The following is a 16,214-nucleotide window of genomic DNA, read 5'->3' as shown; positions in this document are numbered from 1 at the left end:
CGCGGCATTATCCACTGTGGTCGGAAGCGGCTTCTGACTCGCATCGTTCTTCAGAAATGAGACGGAAAATTTTACGAGTAAAACAGCGACTCGAACCGTTCTAATTAAATAGTTGAACGCGACTCTGTACCATACAAATTTTCCTCGTACTTTATTATTAAATATTTGGTATTATATAATTTTCCCTCAAACTGAAATATTTAACGATGGTTTTTAGGGACTTCAAGATTCCTTTTTAATTTTAGTAAGGATGAATAATTTACTGGGTGTTATACATATTTATTCACATGAAGAAGTCTCATGCAGCGTTGATTGTGATTTTCTAGTAGCTAGATTTTGGTAATGCTTTCTTAGGGTTTCTCTCTTTTTATTTTAGGTTGTGTTTGATTACTGATTACTGCAGATCTAATATCCGCAGATGATCTCATAACACTCACTTCAAATTGCTTAAGGATAAAACTCATAAGATCGCCATAAAAAATAACATGATTGCGATTGAGAGAACTACTCTTCTACATTGCAAATTGTAGATGCACTGCACTTCAATTGACGAGTGCTCTGCTTCCCACTTAGGTCATAAAGCGGCCTTGAACTCCAAGAACAAGAGGAAGGTGGAACAGTTTCGATCTCTCATCGAATCGCCATATCTATTCACATGCTTAATGATTATACAATGGTCCTTCCTTAGAAAAATCTTGGCTCCACCACTGCCATCGGACCTCGTGTCAGGGTCTTCAGACAGTCGTGTTTTTACTGACCCTGCACTCTTTAATTTGGTTAAAAAGTCGGTCTATTTATCTGTTTTTAAGCACATCTTAAAGTACTCTAAGGTTGTGGATAAATACGTGATGTATGCGTGTACTTTGGTCATAAATGCTTGGAGCATGCATGTATACACATATATGTCTCTTTCATGGAGCCTAAGTGGTTCGATGCACCTAACCCTGACCGTGCCCACGAGGCCTTTGTTGACATGGCCATTAAGGAGACCTTAAGATTTGGAGTTGAAGAATTCTACAAGCTCAATACATGAAATGCATGTGGGCAACGATCGAACCAGACCCCTTGAATAAATGCTAGAAGAGATAGCCAGTGCACGATGAACAACATACATGTGAAAGAGAGTGGCGACATATTAATGACGTCTGTCCTTCACCTCAACATGTGCCAAGCTGGTAAAGTTGTCGGAGAATGTTACCAATTTAGTGAAAGGTAAGTTTCGACAGTCATAGTGCAACTGGGTGGTAAGGCAGTGCACATTTCAAGGGTTTGTGGTTTGTAACCTATGGCTGTTGGCATGTTCCATCATGTTATTCCTGAGGCTGAAAATGATGACAAGCGCGACACTAAAGTAATTGGTGTATCGTACATCTGCTTAGACATTGAGCAAGGCAGAACCTTGGAGACATAATGGTATTGTGTCCTTAAAGGTTTTACATCCACGATAGTTTCTCTTAAGTAAACATTAACAATCTAATGGAATGTATGAGACATTTCGACACAAGACTTGGAAAAAATATGTATTGGCAATTTGATGCTAAGTTAAGCAGAAAGCTTAACATGTTCTCCCTAACATGGGGTTGTTGTTACTCCTCCCATAATTGACATTAGGTTCCACACAAGGATATGTGTGGTTTATGGCTAATTCTCATATTGGGCACACATGTCGTGTGCACAACCACAATAGTAGCATGAGTGAGTGAAGAGAATGCATGGTGTTGAGTAAGGTGATGGTCGCCTATATTGCTTATAAGCCCAATTAGTAAAGAGTTATGTATTGTAAGAGTATTATTGTTGTCAACTCTTCATTTAATAATCAATGTGATTTCTAAGGAAGTTGGCACAATGGACGAGGTGGGGGCTGGTGGGCAGACAGTTTCTATTTGGAATTTTTAGGATATCAACTTCCTGTACTACAAAATGTGGAAAAGAGGAGGGGAGAAGGGTGAGGATGAGAAAGTGAGAACACCAATATGCAAGTTAAATCATGGCGGAGGCAAGAGGAGGGGAGAAGGGTGGGGATGAGAAAGTGAGAACACCAATATGCAAGTTAAATCATGGCGGAGGCATTACCATGTATCCTTCCTCTTCCCTTCCCCCAAGATAAGAAAAGCAAGTCTAATACCCTGCAGGACAGAGGAATAGGTGGGGGCATTGGTTCTCTTGTTGGATAGTAGGATGAAATACTCATACTCACTCAACATTTAATACTTGATGATCAATAAGAACTATAGTTCAAATGATGGTAACCAAGTGCAAGAAACACTTTATTTTAATCTAACAAAGGTGGCACTTCTGCTCCTTCTAACAATACTACAATACTGTAGCCAAGCTATAGGTTTCGACCAACCCTTGGCCGAAAAAGATTAAAATACAATACCACCAACCCCGTTTGAGGTCTTTTATCTCTTTGTAGATAGGCTGTCACAGTTCTTTTGTCAAGCTTAAGCCAAATATTTGCAGCTCATCTTGCATAAGCAGACATTTTGGTTGCCGCATTTGATCCTCATAAAAAGTTACTTTAAGTTTTCTTAATATTAGACACATTTTTATGCAAATTAGTTTCATAAATTGTTTAAAACAATTGTATAGCATTGGAATAATACAATATATTAAAGTTGACCTCCAGATTAATCATTTAAGCTTAATTTCTTATATCATTAATAACATAGCCAAAATGGTAAGTCCTTTTGCATTTAGATCACGAATACTAATGGTAAGTTAAATCTACAGACAATTAAGGTCTTCTCACCACAAGAACTTTGGGTACAGCTGAGAATCCGTGAGAAGATGATCCTTGCTTTAAAGAGATCTACTAGAATACGTACTAGAACTAATCCTGCTATTTGAACAAACTCTGACTTCACTTCTTCCTAAGCTCTTGAGGACCTGCTGCAGAGAGGGCTAGAAATCAGATCGAAGACCTTCAAATAAGCTGAAAAAATTAGTCAAGACATTCCAGATGCATCTCTCTTTTCTACAATCAATTTCAATGGGGGCAGGTTTGTCTACCATCACCTTGCCTTGTCAATCAGGAAGACTCCTAAAAGACGTGTTCCACCATGAGAATTGCACAACCCGAAACAGTCTTATGTTGAGGAAGATATTTGAGAAATATTATATACATGATCTGACCTTAAAGAGCACACCGCATAGAGGAAAAAATGTATATCGAGAAAAGAAAGGAGGTGGTGGTCTCTCCTTAGCAGGGGCGGAACCAGGTTTTTTTTTCAGGGGCGGGCCAAACAATCCAACTTTAGATACAGGTAGCTGAACCCGAATATAAAAAATACATTGCACCACTAAAATTTTTTAGTTTTTTCAATGTATTTTTTTTTTCAAATAGTTGGGGTGGGTCCATGACCTAGGTGGCCCACCCCCTCCCTCCTCCCCTGGTCCTTAGGGTCCATAAGGTGGAATACATTGACCGTCTAATTTATTAGCAAAGTTAGTATGACGTATTAACAGATAATTAAAAAGGTGGAATATATCGGCCATCTAATTTATTAGCAAAGTTAGTATGACGTATTAATGATTAAAGCGTTGAGTTATCTTAGCCTTCGAAGTTCGAACCCTTTTCAAGGCTCAAAAAGATTGTAAAGTTACACATTGTATGTGTCTAAAGAGTGAGCCAAAGATGAATCAAGCTATACAGATTTATCCCACCATCTACTTAGAGTCTTTATTTCAAATAGATGAATGGTTAAAAGAAAAAAAAATGTGAATTAATAGTAAATGACAAAATGTTCATCATTATTTTTTCTTTTTTCTTTTTCTTAGATGAATCAAACAGATTAAATATTTGAATGATTCAAAAGTCAAATTATATATATATAGTTGTTGGTACTCAAGAGAACGGCCTCTTTGAGGAGATTTGCATTTAATGGCCCTTTCGATTCAAACACGTGACGTAACCATGTGATAGTGCCTATTGAAAGAACTAATTAAAGAATGAGTCGCAATTCTCCAACGACAAAGTCAAATGCATTGACCTCATTGCTTGGTTACATTCTTTCTTAGAATAAATATATGCCCCTTTGAGCACGATGGTGATGGGACGTAATGTTGAACACTGTTCTGAGCCAACAACACCTCTCTACTCTCTACTGTCAAGGATGTCATAAAACCCTGGTGGAGCTTCACCGACATTCTGCTCTCGAGTTCCAACGCTTCATCCAGACCCGATAGGAGAAAGCAGGTCTATTATCTCATCAGACTTCTCTCCATGGTTTTTCTTTTCCAAACATCGAAGGTAACCGTGGACCTTAATGCCAATTATGACCAGATCTAGGAATTTCAAGAATTAAAACTTAGGGGTAACCGGCAACTGTTATGTTTTAATGTGTTATTTTTATAAGTTGTAAACGGTAAAAAACATAATGCTTTAAGTTGAAAGATGTATCATAGGTCCACCAAAATCTTAAAGCAAGACAAAACCAAGACAAAACCTTACAAGTATAAACATTCTTAAAGCAAAACAAAAGCTTACAGGTATAAACATATTGCCTTAGATTTGATACTGGTAGATGTTTTTTGCTAAATAAAACATTTAAGGAAAAATTGGATTGAAATATTTCAAGTCAAGACTTCAATATCCAACATCAAACGGAGTTTGGAGAAAATATGTAGGGCCAGAAATGGGTCGGATGTGAAGCAAATCTTCATATACCTAAATAAAATTCAATCTAATATTTTATAAAATTATTCAATCTTTAAAATTCATAAAACACTCACAAATAAAACACTCACAAAGTGTCCACCCATAATGGTACGAGTTTAGTTATGCCGTTTATATTAGTATACTCGTATGACTATTCAAACACTAGTCAAGTATAATGATTGTACTTGACTCAACACATAACAGTAATTGGAGTAGAACTACGTTTAAGACCTAATGATCTTCTATTCAATATATTCTGTCAAAGCTATTCGCCCTACCGTGCATCTGACTGAGAACACATGAAGACCCGACGCAATTCAATCTATTAGTCGCATTTGATTTCGATTTTACAGAATAAGATTCCAATTCAAATCCAAAATACCAATTGCATCAAATTTCGTACAAGTTGGATATTTCACGTCCCTAATTCCAAGTCAAGCCAAGAGTTTTTTATTGCTCAGTAATCAACAATCCGGACATCCCTGGCCAGAACACATCATTCAACGTCTACACGTTACTCGAACTCGAAACTGCCCTGCCGTTCACCTTAATCCATTCGGTTGAAGAAGAGGGCTCGGCCGCATGTGCCATGAAATCAGGTTCAACTTTCACGACCGGCACTATGCTGGAACCTCATTCCAAGCACCAAAAGACGAACATTGAGCTTAGGTTTTGATGTTGTTCGTCTCAAGAAAGTGGATCTGGTCTACCATCTCCTTGCTAAATTCGGGTGAAATTCAGCCTTTAGCCAATCCAACTTAATGGGTTCCACATTAATATCATTTACAGTTGATCGGAAAATATCTTTCTCAAATGTTAATCACATATTATACTCACCATGATATTTGAAGAATGAACAGCCAAAGCCCCACCACCAAAGAACTCCATTCCGGCGTTTCCCTTCCATCGACAGCTGCAGATCTTCCTTTGCCGGACGCCAAACACGCAAGACTGAAGAAACCAATCTTCCCTTCCCTACCTAAACCACTCCCAAGATTTTCCACTAACTAACAATAAGACAACCACCAAAAACCTAGAAGCTGCTTGCTTTCCTTTCAGTGGGAAACCCAGTAAAGAATGACATATATGCATATATATCCTTGAAACATGGAGCCTCTGCCAGAGAGTCGCAAGACATTCTTGTGATGAGACTGCCTCTGTTGAACGGGCTTCTTTACTCACCATACCCAAGTAAAGAAGAAATGTAAAATAATAAAAAAAGAGGAAAAAAGAAACTGCTGTTCCTCATTGACCCCCGTTCTCCACCGGCACGATCTCCACCCTGTCGTCTTCCTCGAAAAGCCCCAGCGCCTCGATGACGTCCTGCTCGCTCCACCCGGCCTTGCAGAGCGCCGTCGACAGCAGCCGGACGTGCGACGCCAGGCTTTCCCTGTCCGGCGATGATGGCCACGCCGGTTCCCTCGCCTCGCCGTTGTCGCCGACCATCTCCCTGATGTCGTCCTCCTTCCACCCGCCCCTCCTCAGCCTCCCCTCCATCTCCACAAGGTAGGCCTCCACCCACCCGGCGTTCAGCCCCACCTCCTCCTCCACTGCCATCTCCACCTCCACTTCCTCCTCCTCCCGCTCTTTCGCATCTCGCGCCTCCCTCGACGCCACCGCTGCCGCGTCGCCATTGCGGTTGGACCAGCCGTTCCCCTCCACCAGGTCGGACCAGAAGTCGATCCGCCGAGCGGCCTTCGCGACCCACGCCGGCGCCTGCATCGTGAACCGGTTCAGCGCGTTGCTTGGCAACGGGTGCTTCCGGTCGCCGTTGAAGTATTTATACCTGAGAATTAGGGCAGTTTGGCCATTTCAGAAGAGTACGAAAGGGGGACATCCCCCTTCAGAAACGTCGTGTCTCCTCTGAAGGCAGGTCGAGGCGACTGGTCTCTTTCTCTGAGGACCAAAGCTCCAAAGCGCATTGCGGGTTTCTGCACCCTGTGGCCTCTGCCACGTTCCGTGGAGTCCATCTCGTGCCCACGGAATCCGAGAAAGGGCCCGGTCGCCGGGAATAAATTCCCACTCTCCTCTGTTGGAGAAAAACGAGTCTGTCATCAGACGGACCGGAGATGAACCCACTGATGCGTCCCATTTGAGCTTCGGAACATATTCCGATCATATTCTCAAATTGCGTTTGGGCCTCATAGGCTTCCAAATTCACCGATGCGGTCGAAAATTCGTTCCGATTCGGTTCGTTTATCGACCCGGCATAACCGATACATTCGTTCTTCCTTAAAATTGGAGGGAGAAAATAGACTTTATGCAGAAACGGGGAAAAAGAATAGGCTATATGTGTAGATATACCTGGAGATCATCCGGGCCTGGGAGGCCGCTTTTCTCGGCGTGTTGCCGCCGCTCCGAACGGGAGTCTCCGGCACGGCCTGGTCGTCGCCCAGGGAGCATCTCGCCGGGACCAACGCGTCGCATGGGCGGAATCCAAGGGGCACGAAGGCCTCGCGCTGGAAGAAGTCGGCGACGTCGAAGCCCGCGTAGTAGAAGTGCGCGTCGTGGATGAGGAAGACGGGGTTGCCGGAGATCACCGGACTGGAGGGAATGTAGCAGTGGCTGTAGATCGGCACAAGGACCGGCGCCTCCCTCAGGCGCTCCTTGGCTCGGGCAATGGCCTCCTCCGCACCGTCCGGCCTCGGCCCCCAAGCGTCGTGCCAGAACCAGCCCTTAGCGACCCCGTAAACGATCCCGGACATCGGCAGGTCGAACATCATCCTCAGCTGCCGGAACGTCGACAATCGCCAGTCTGGGAAGCCGATGCCGACAGGGAGGCCCTCGCTCAAGATCGACCGGAGGTCGGGCGGGAAGGTGAAGTTCAAGCTGCGCTCAATCTTTGAAAACTCCTCATCGGAGAGCCCCTCCGCCACCGGGATTTGGCAGCTCTTCAGGTGGCTGATCACATTCTTCGCGTAGGCCGCGAAAGAGAAGCAGACCTTCGGACACGGCTGTGCTGCCGCTGGCCCTTCCGGCACCACCGCCAACGTCATATGCAGAAAGCCGCCCCTCTATTAGAACGTCAGAGACTCAGAATCGAGTCAATCCTGTCGGTGAAGAAGATCGAAATTCTTGCTATCTGTTTCTTCTAAATTTATCGACACGAAGCATATCCCTCTCTCTTTGAATTCAGAAATTTAAGCAGAGTAAGAAATATGATATGGCGGAAGATTGAGAAAGAGAGAGAAGAAGTTGAAGAAGAAGAAGGGAAGGGAGGGGAGGATGGAGCCCAGGCGTCAGCCGCGTCACCTCACCCGAGTCCGAACGCTGCGGGAGACTGCGTCTTTTCCCACCAAATGACTCCTTGGTTCCTCTCTCTCTCTCTCTCTCTGCAATTTGTTATTTTATTTTCTTCAGGGTCCCAAAACATTTCCTTTTTGCTTGTTTGCTACCCGCGCGGAACGAGGGCGTTTTCGGGGTAAGGAGAAATTCTCTTGGTCCTTATGCCGTGAGACGCCTTTGGAATTCTATGGTGCTTGCTCCCTCTTTCTCGGTTCCACCTTTGTCCTTATGCTTCCGATTTCAAGATGGACGACAGCGATGGAGCGACCGCAGCGTGTGTGGTAAGCAGCAGAATGTACAAGTTTGTCCCTTTCTTATTATCCTTGGAAAATTTTGCCTAGTTGCCCCGTCTGAAGACAATCTCGAACACAATCCTCACATTTCTCAGTTTCTGACACAGTCCTCATTTTTACGTTAATTGCGTAAAAAGCCCTTCCGTTCCGTCAGATTATTGCCTTCCAGCGTTGCTTTCTTCCAACCTACAAGTTGTTCTAAAGGCAATGGCTAAAGCAGGCTCGTCTTAACTATAAAACAATAAAACTTGGAAGCTCATATTTGAAATTATGGCCAAAAAGTTGTCCTTTGGACAAAAAAGTTTCCCTTTTCTTTATCTTTGTATCTCTCTTATCCGTTTCTTTGTCACCTGATTCTAAGGAGAGATCCGCTACCGGATACCCATGAATAACTACTCAACAACCCCAGGGATGGTATCAGGAGTTTGAAGTGTGAATGCAAATTCCACTACCGAATCTGATGACAAGCAGATGTGGGTTTTTCCAACGAAATTTGGCTGGGAGCATGATTTCCAGGCTATGCAGATCAAAAGGCATGTAGATATTAGGATTTGGCATTTGAATTCTATGGTTCGAACAGAGTTCTAATGGATGATACAGGAACTGATGGGTCTCCAATATCCATTTCAAGATCTTGGAGCATCAACTCCCTATGCTGTAAAAGGGAAGGAAGAGAAGGTAGCAGCATTGATATGTCATCTAAAGTACCTCATAAGCATCATCCAATCTCCATTAAGATCTTGGAGCATCAACTCCCTATGCTATAAAAGGGAAGGAAGAGAAGGTGGCAGCATTGATATGTCATCTAAAGTACCTCATAAGCATCATTTAGAGACACCAAAAATAGGTCTGCTACATGTATAATGGAGGAAAATTGTAGGAGCTTTGGCTCTCAACTAGATGGTAACATTCTTCTTACTCACCGGATACTTAACTTCTTACATTCATTGGCATTTATGTTCTTACAATCAAGGGTGGAGCCAGAATTTTTTTCAGGAGGGGCCGACAGTTCAACCTTTAGATATGAGTAGGACTAAATTGAATTCAAATTCGAAAAATATATGGCGCAATTACAAAATTTTATTTTTTTCAATATAATTTTTTTTCATTGGCCAGGGTGAGCCCCTGCTTATAGTGGTGTTTGTTTCGACCTTGTTTCTACTACCAAATATGGACTTGTAGAATTTGCAATGGGCCTAGGATCATGTAGAGATGTCAATAAATTCAATTTAGATATGGTGTCAAACCCAACCGCTCCCAAAAGCTAGATATAGAAAAAAAAATGATATCCAATGAAGAAATGAGATTGGATTCCAATTTAATAAATGACATCTAATTGGATTTGGATTTATATGTGATCAGATTTGGATTCAGATCAGATCTAATCTTAAACAAATATTATAGATCTAATGTTCATACATTTATATTGTAATGCGGTTTTGATTCGGATTAAAAGTCAAATTTGGAACTCGGATGTGAATCTCAAAATTGGATATAGATTGGATTTGAATTTGAATATGGTATAATTACTTCTTTATCGCATTCAAATTCAAATTCGAGTTCCAACATATGAACACCCGACAAAGTGGATATAATGTAAGATGTATATCTTTTTTTTATCCAACCCGTTAACATCCCTCTTCTTCTGTTGACGCCTTTACCAGCTAACCTCCCGAGAGGCTCGGATTTGGTACGCAGTTTCGCAGCTCGCTCTCCACCCCCTTTCAAGGGCCAAAAGGCTACTTTAACTTCTTGCGAGGCGGTGGACGCATGTCATTCGGGTTCCGGGTTCGACTTGACTTATCCGCGTCCACAATTGGCAACTCGCTGCACGTTATCGTCGGGTACTGGTGATGTTGACAAGAGCTGGTTTTCTTTCTTTTGTTGCTTCGGCTGGAGCGGATCTGCTTTCGAGTATTAGAAGCAGATCGTCCTTTGGATCTTGTCACCTAGTTTTTTATTTTGAACCCGCCCTCCCTATCATTATATTGAAATTTGAGTGCGACTGTTTTGATTTTTTACTTTCTATACTTTTTCAGTCTACATCGGCTGCCTCTTATAGATCGTGTCACTTGGATTATATTTTGAACCCGTCAGGATCATTAGCTTGAGTAAAACTGTTTTTTATTTTTATAGTTTTTCAGTCTACATCCCCTTCTTGTGGTATACTACATCTCTCTCTCACACACATTATATATATAATAAAAAAGCCATTTCATTGTGGGCCATGCCTGGACATCCCTGGATTTGAGTTAACTGGTGAATCCGAGCAAAATCAACGTGAGGAGAGAGAATTTCGTACATGTATATCATCAGATTTGTGTAAGCATAAGAGTGTGCCATATGTCAGCTCACAGTTTGGAATAATTCCAAACTCTTTATCTGAGTCATATATATATATATATATATATATATATATATATATATATATATATATATATATACACAAGTTTGATGAAGTCTTTTTATTACAAAAAAATTTTGATGTTATAAGAGTACTTCATATTTTAATTGTTAAAAAACATTATTAAATTAAAAAATTACTAATTTAATAATTTTTTTTCACAAAATCACTCTTAAGATCATATTCATAAAGTTAGATTAAAGAAAAGCTACTTTAATAATTAATTTTAATAGGTCTACTTTATATCTCCTATCCAAATGCTTTTACCAACTTTTATATATATATATATATATATATATATATATATATATATATATATATATATATATATATATATATAGTTTATAATGATCCTAACGGACATCAAATCTTACTCAGATTGGTCTCAATCTTTCTCTCTCTTCTTCCTCCTGCTTCCTCTTCGATGACCGGCCGGCCCTCCCCCATTGCCTGAAGATTGACGATGGGTGAAGGGCAAGGGGGGAGCCATTAGGGTTCGTTCCCCTTCCCCTTCCTCCTCCTATCATTGGAGCCCCCAAGCACCGTCGACGGGATGGGGGAAGCCATCAAGGCTTCCCTTCTTTCTGACAAACTGCCGATCGCGGTGTTCCAGGTTACGCCGACGGTGGATTTAGATGTAAAAAAGAAAAGTTAATCAAGACCATTCATCTAAAAACACATTGATCGATGACTCTAATTTTGATATATGAGTTTGAATCATTCACTATATACATATATATATATATGTTACAATGTCCTATAAATCCCATGAATATTACACAATGTGTCGTGCCAAACTAAGATTGAGACGAACATTAGGATTCAATGTCCTATAAATCTGTCATAATCTTTGAGATATACTTTATGATAGTACTTGTCAAATGCTCACTTAGCCACCATCACAACATCCACGCGTGTCCCTACTATGAGAACATGGAAGGTAGTCAGTACATGTAACATTTTGGATGAAAACGAAGTAAGAGCGTTCCATGAATTGATGAGTGTCATGCATGGGACCCCTATTCTAAGCACGCTGCATAGCAGCGTATTGAGACGACGACATCAGAGCCTCAAAATGTTCGACACCAGACTCACTGCTACCCAGCACAAACACAAAATCAACGAGGACTGCTCCAACACACCAGGAGGCCACTGCAAGGCAGATGAGGACGGCGCCAAACACACTAGGATGCAGGGGACTGGGGAGGATGGTCATGGACGGCAGGCATGGAATTGAACAGCAAGCGCATGTTGCTAAGGAGAGAGACATCAGACATCCTGTAATGCCCACGATTTTCTTTCCTTTTCCTTAATTATGGAAAACGTTGATATGGGCAGGAAATTCTAAACGGTAGATTTAAATGATAATTGAAACTGTCAGTTTGACCATAAGGAGAGCAGTTATGGTTATGGAAAGAAAGAAAGAGGAAATAAAAACTGGCGGGTTATTCATTTCCTTGAGAAAGATTGAAATTAATCATTCTTTGCTGCATTCATAGAGGAGAAGACTCAACGTGAGAGAGAGAGAGTGTGAGGGACGTCCTCATCTTTGCCCTCTTTCTAGTGGAGATTGAAGTGGTGGTTGCTGGAAAAGAACCAGAAGCAAAGAAGCTCATGAGAATTCAACTCAGATTTGAAAGGTATGGGGATATTGAGTTATGATTGTAGCATGAAGCCGTATATTTTTTTTATTTTTGTATAGATACATATACATGTAGATCTATGTATGCGCATGAGGCGTTGTATGATGGGAGTAGTATACAGTGTTCTTCGTTGAGTCATCTTTGATTTCTTAGAATGAAAAAATATATATATATATATATGCATGTATGAGATTTAATTAAATGTGTACAGAAAATAAAAAAAAGGGTATAATGAGGGCAATACCGTAAGACTCAGCCTGGTTAAACGCCCTCAGGCGTCACTCAGGGAGGACAGAAATCACATAATATTTAAAAATCAATGCTAGCTGTTACCAGGGAGGATGGAACGCCCTCAAGCACGGCCCCAAATTAGCTCGCTAGATGAAAGGCGTTAGGGAGTTAGCTCGCTGGCCGCCTGTGATTTTTGTTAAAGTATCTAGAAAATTTGAAAACTACAGTGACTTCCGGCCAGTGGCGGAGTCAGGACAGTCCAACCTCTGGATCCGGGTAGGGCCAAACTGAATTTAAATCTAAAAAATACATAGAGTGATTAAAAAATAATATTTTTTTCAATGTAAAAGTTTTTTTTTTCATTGGCCAGGGTGGGGCCATGGCCTAGGCGGCCCTCCCCCTCCCTCTGCCCCTGCTTCCGGCCACCGGCGTTGTCAGCTCCGGTGTCGGAAAACAAAATTTAAGAGCTCCTTGGATTCGTCTGCTTTTGTAGATTATGCCTGTAAAAATTCATAATTTTTGGAGTCGTTTATAAAAAGATATGGAGTTTTGAATGACTGTCTATCGCTGGAGTGTTTTCAGTGATAGAAAATCTGAAAACTACATTGGATTCCGGTGACCGGCGCTGCTAGCTCCGGTGTTGAAAAATAACGAGTAAATACTCGTTGGATTCGCCTGCATCTGAAGATTATTCTTGTAAAATTTCATAATTTTTAGATAAGCGGTTGAAGAGATATGGATTTTTGAGTGACCGCCTGTCACTGGAATGCTTTCCTGTGAAACCAGAAACTGAACGGTATTCCGACGGCCGGCGTTGTCAATTCCGTTGTCGGAAATTGTCGAGCAAGAGCTCGTTGGATTCATCTGCTTCAAAAGATCAGTAAAATTTCATAATTTTTGGAAAACCCAATGAAGATATATTAATTTTTGAATGACTGTTGATTGAAACAGGAAGAAGAGGGATGTGCTCTCGTGAGGGGAGAGAAAGACCAGCGAGAAATGAAAAGTGGGCTAAGGTTCGAGGAATTTATATTCATTTTGAAAATTTCAGAAATGGTCCAGATTATTAGCAAAATTCTTAAAAAGGCTGTTATAGTTTTTATATATGCATGCCGCAATGTTTTTGCTAAAAACATCTTCAAAAAGGGGTCCGTGAATGTTATTTTCCATAAGAACCCATGAATTCTTATGAAATTGCGAATCGGCACCCTTTAAGTCCTTAAATTTGCAAAAGATGGTTTTTATTAAATTGTTTGCAATTTCAGTGAAAAAGCGAAATATTATGTTGTATTTGCTCTTTCATGCCCTTGGTTTTGTTTAAAATTTCAGAAAAAGGGTTATGAGATCTCTTGTTTCTATATAATGATTACAATATTATTATTTGAATTTCTGAACGTGAGATACTATGTATTGTTACATGTTTACTCGACTTTTTTCTGCTGCCATTAAATCAAGTTATAAAATGACTTATTTTTGTTGTCTAGAAAACCAAGCCTAAAGGCAGTTTCTGTGACAGGTAATAGATGATGTCTAATGATGAGAAACCTTCACATTTGAAATTCGAAGGCGAAACATGGACTGTGTGAAATGGTTTATGCAAGTGTGAACTTGTGATTTTGCCCAGTGTCTGGTTTTGTCCCAGGAGATAGTGGTGCGCATAAGCCCACTCTTGTCGCACACTCACCTGGCTATACTGGAGGGCCCACAGGGTATTGGGCGGTACCAGGGCCCGAGATTTTGCTGCTGTTGTAGGAGAGCAAGGCATCTCCTGGTTCCTCATCCCTGGTTCCTAGAGGGACCATGCTGCTGCAGTGGCGATCTGGGATATCTCAGGAGGGTTCACTACAAGTTACCCTCGATCTGTTGGATCGCCTGGTGAAGATATGTTCTGTTCTTCCCGTGAGTGCCTATGAGGATTTTTATTGTTGCTCGGCACGATGATCATGACATTGTCAGAGAACCACGGTTGGAAGCCTACGACATTTTGGAGGTTGTGCACACCTCGTTTTGTTTTTAATAATGTGACGTACTGCAACAATATGTGTTAAGGTTTGGAGTCTTATGGTTGTGTTTCATAAGGCCCTTATATGAATTTGTTTTACAAAAATCAAAAATTATTTTGTTGGGCCATGTTCCATTCATGGCCGGATTTTTCTATACTCAAAGGAATTCTGACCCTTCTTTCTATCTTTACAGGTAGTTCTTGATAGGTTATGGCTCATGGAGGGACGACCTCAGTCTTGTGATGGACGGACATTGGCATTTTGGACACTACGTCGGTTTTAGGGATTTGCGGTTATTTTTGTTTGGGTCCACGTATTTTATTATTGAAATAAAGCAGTGTCTGATTTCTTTATGTTTTGGTCATGACTCAATGTTGCTTCTGCTATTATAGAAATGAAAAAAAAAATTGGTGTAAAAAATTGGGTCGTGACACGTCCAACCCACAACAAGTCAGGGGAGGCAGCAATGACAATGAGCACCACTGCCGGAGAAAACCAGAACCACGAAGAAGAAAAGAAAGCGACCTAGGCCGACCTGGCAGGGGAGAGGGGGATGCTGGAGCAAAGCCCGACAACCGGCGACGGAGGCCTAGACACAAGTACGCAGGGGAGAGAAAAAGACAAAGACATGGGAAGAGCCCGTAGCAGGCCAGAGGGGACGAAACCGAATAAGAGTGAACAAGAGAGAGAGGAAGGGAGCGTGGGGAGGGAAGGAATGATGAGGGTAGTGGATGAGGAGGGCTAGCAGGAGATCTTTGGAGTAGCGATGGTGGGGAGCAGAGGCAGGACCAAAACCAACAACGCTGCTACTTGTGAATTGAAAGATACAGGTAGCAATGCTATTGATACATTATACAATACATAAAAAGAAACCAAGAAGGCAATCTGATACGAGCCTACCTATAGAGCCTGTACTTTCCACATTGGCACCTCCGCCCAAGGCGCTCATAATTGTTGTGAGGCTAACTTTTGTGTTTAAAATTTTGTAAAGAACAGGTGGGCGCGGCATCAGAGGGAGGAGAAAAGTTTAGGCACGTTATCTTTCCAAAAGCTTTTATGGCAGATTCTAGAAGAGGCGGATTTTTCTCTTGTGAGGTTAACTCCTCAAGCATAGCGGGAGAGGCTTCAAGCGGCTTTGGCGTATCTTCGCAGTGTGAGGTTAAGAGTGCGAGGTTCATAGAAGACCTAAGTGACCTTTACCTAGGAGACATAGACCCGTCATGTCTAGGTGCGGAAGACCTAGGCTCACCTAGCCTAGATGAAGAAGGCCCGGACTCACCTAGTCTGGAAGAGGAAGACCTAGGCCGACCTACGACTCATGCATCTTGAGCTCGAGCCCACTTCACGGACCATACATGCGAAGCTCAGGCGGACCTCGGCGAGGTGGGGGCTCAAGCCCCAAATCAGATTTAGACATTGACTTAAGTTGATTTGATTCAATTGTTTTTGTACCGTTTTCTCTACTTGATTCGGTTTGTTTTACGTCTTGTCTCGAGACATTGTTTGGAACTGGTTTGACACTTGTATATAAGCCAAAACCGAGACACTTTAAGCATTCTTGCTTAATGAAATTTGAGATTTCTCTTTCCTCCATGCGTGGAGAGTTCCTTGGTTCCTAGGGCGTGGCTCTTAGAGCACTACATTGCAATACTGACCAAGCCGTCATGATAGTGGAGATCCAAGCTTCGTTAATGG

The 16,214-nt window shown here is 41.8% G+C and overlaps 1 protein-coding gene across 1 annotated transcript; it reads right to left on the bottom strand.

The window, feature by feature from the left end:
* Window positions 1–4,973: 4,973 nt before the first annotated feature.
* Window positions 4,974–8,208, bottom strand: LOC116252302 (uncharacterized). The gene is made up of 2 exons (XM_031626467.2): window positions 6,965–8,208; window positions 4,974–6,446 (listed from the first exon to the last, which is right to left on the bottom strand). The coding sequence occupies exons 1-2, from the start codon at window positions 7,654–7,656 to the stop codon at window positions 5,906–5,908; spliced, it is 1,233 nt and encodes a 410-aa protein (XP_031482327.1). The 5' UTR covers window positions 7,657–8,208; the 3' UTR covers window positions 4,974–5,905.
* Between the last annotated feature and the right edge of the window lie 8,006 nt (window positions 8,209–16,214).

This window comes from Nymphaea colorata, chromosome 4 (genome assembly GCF_008831285.2).
Source record: "Nymphaea colorata isolate Beijing-Zhang1983 chromosome 4, ASM883128v2, whole genome shotgun sequence".
NCBI classification, from domain to species: Eukaryota; Viridiplantae; Streptophyta; class Magnoliopsida; order Nymphaeales; family Nymphaeaceae; genus Nymphaea; species Nymphaea colorata.
Note: the sequence above shows the minus strand (reverse complement) of the source record. Positions and strands in the feature narration are given on the sequence as shown.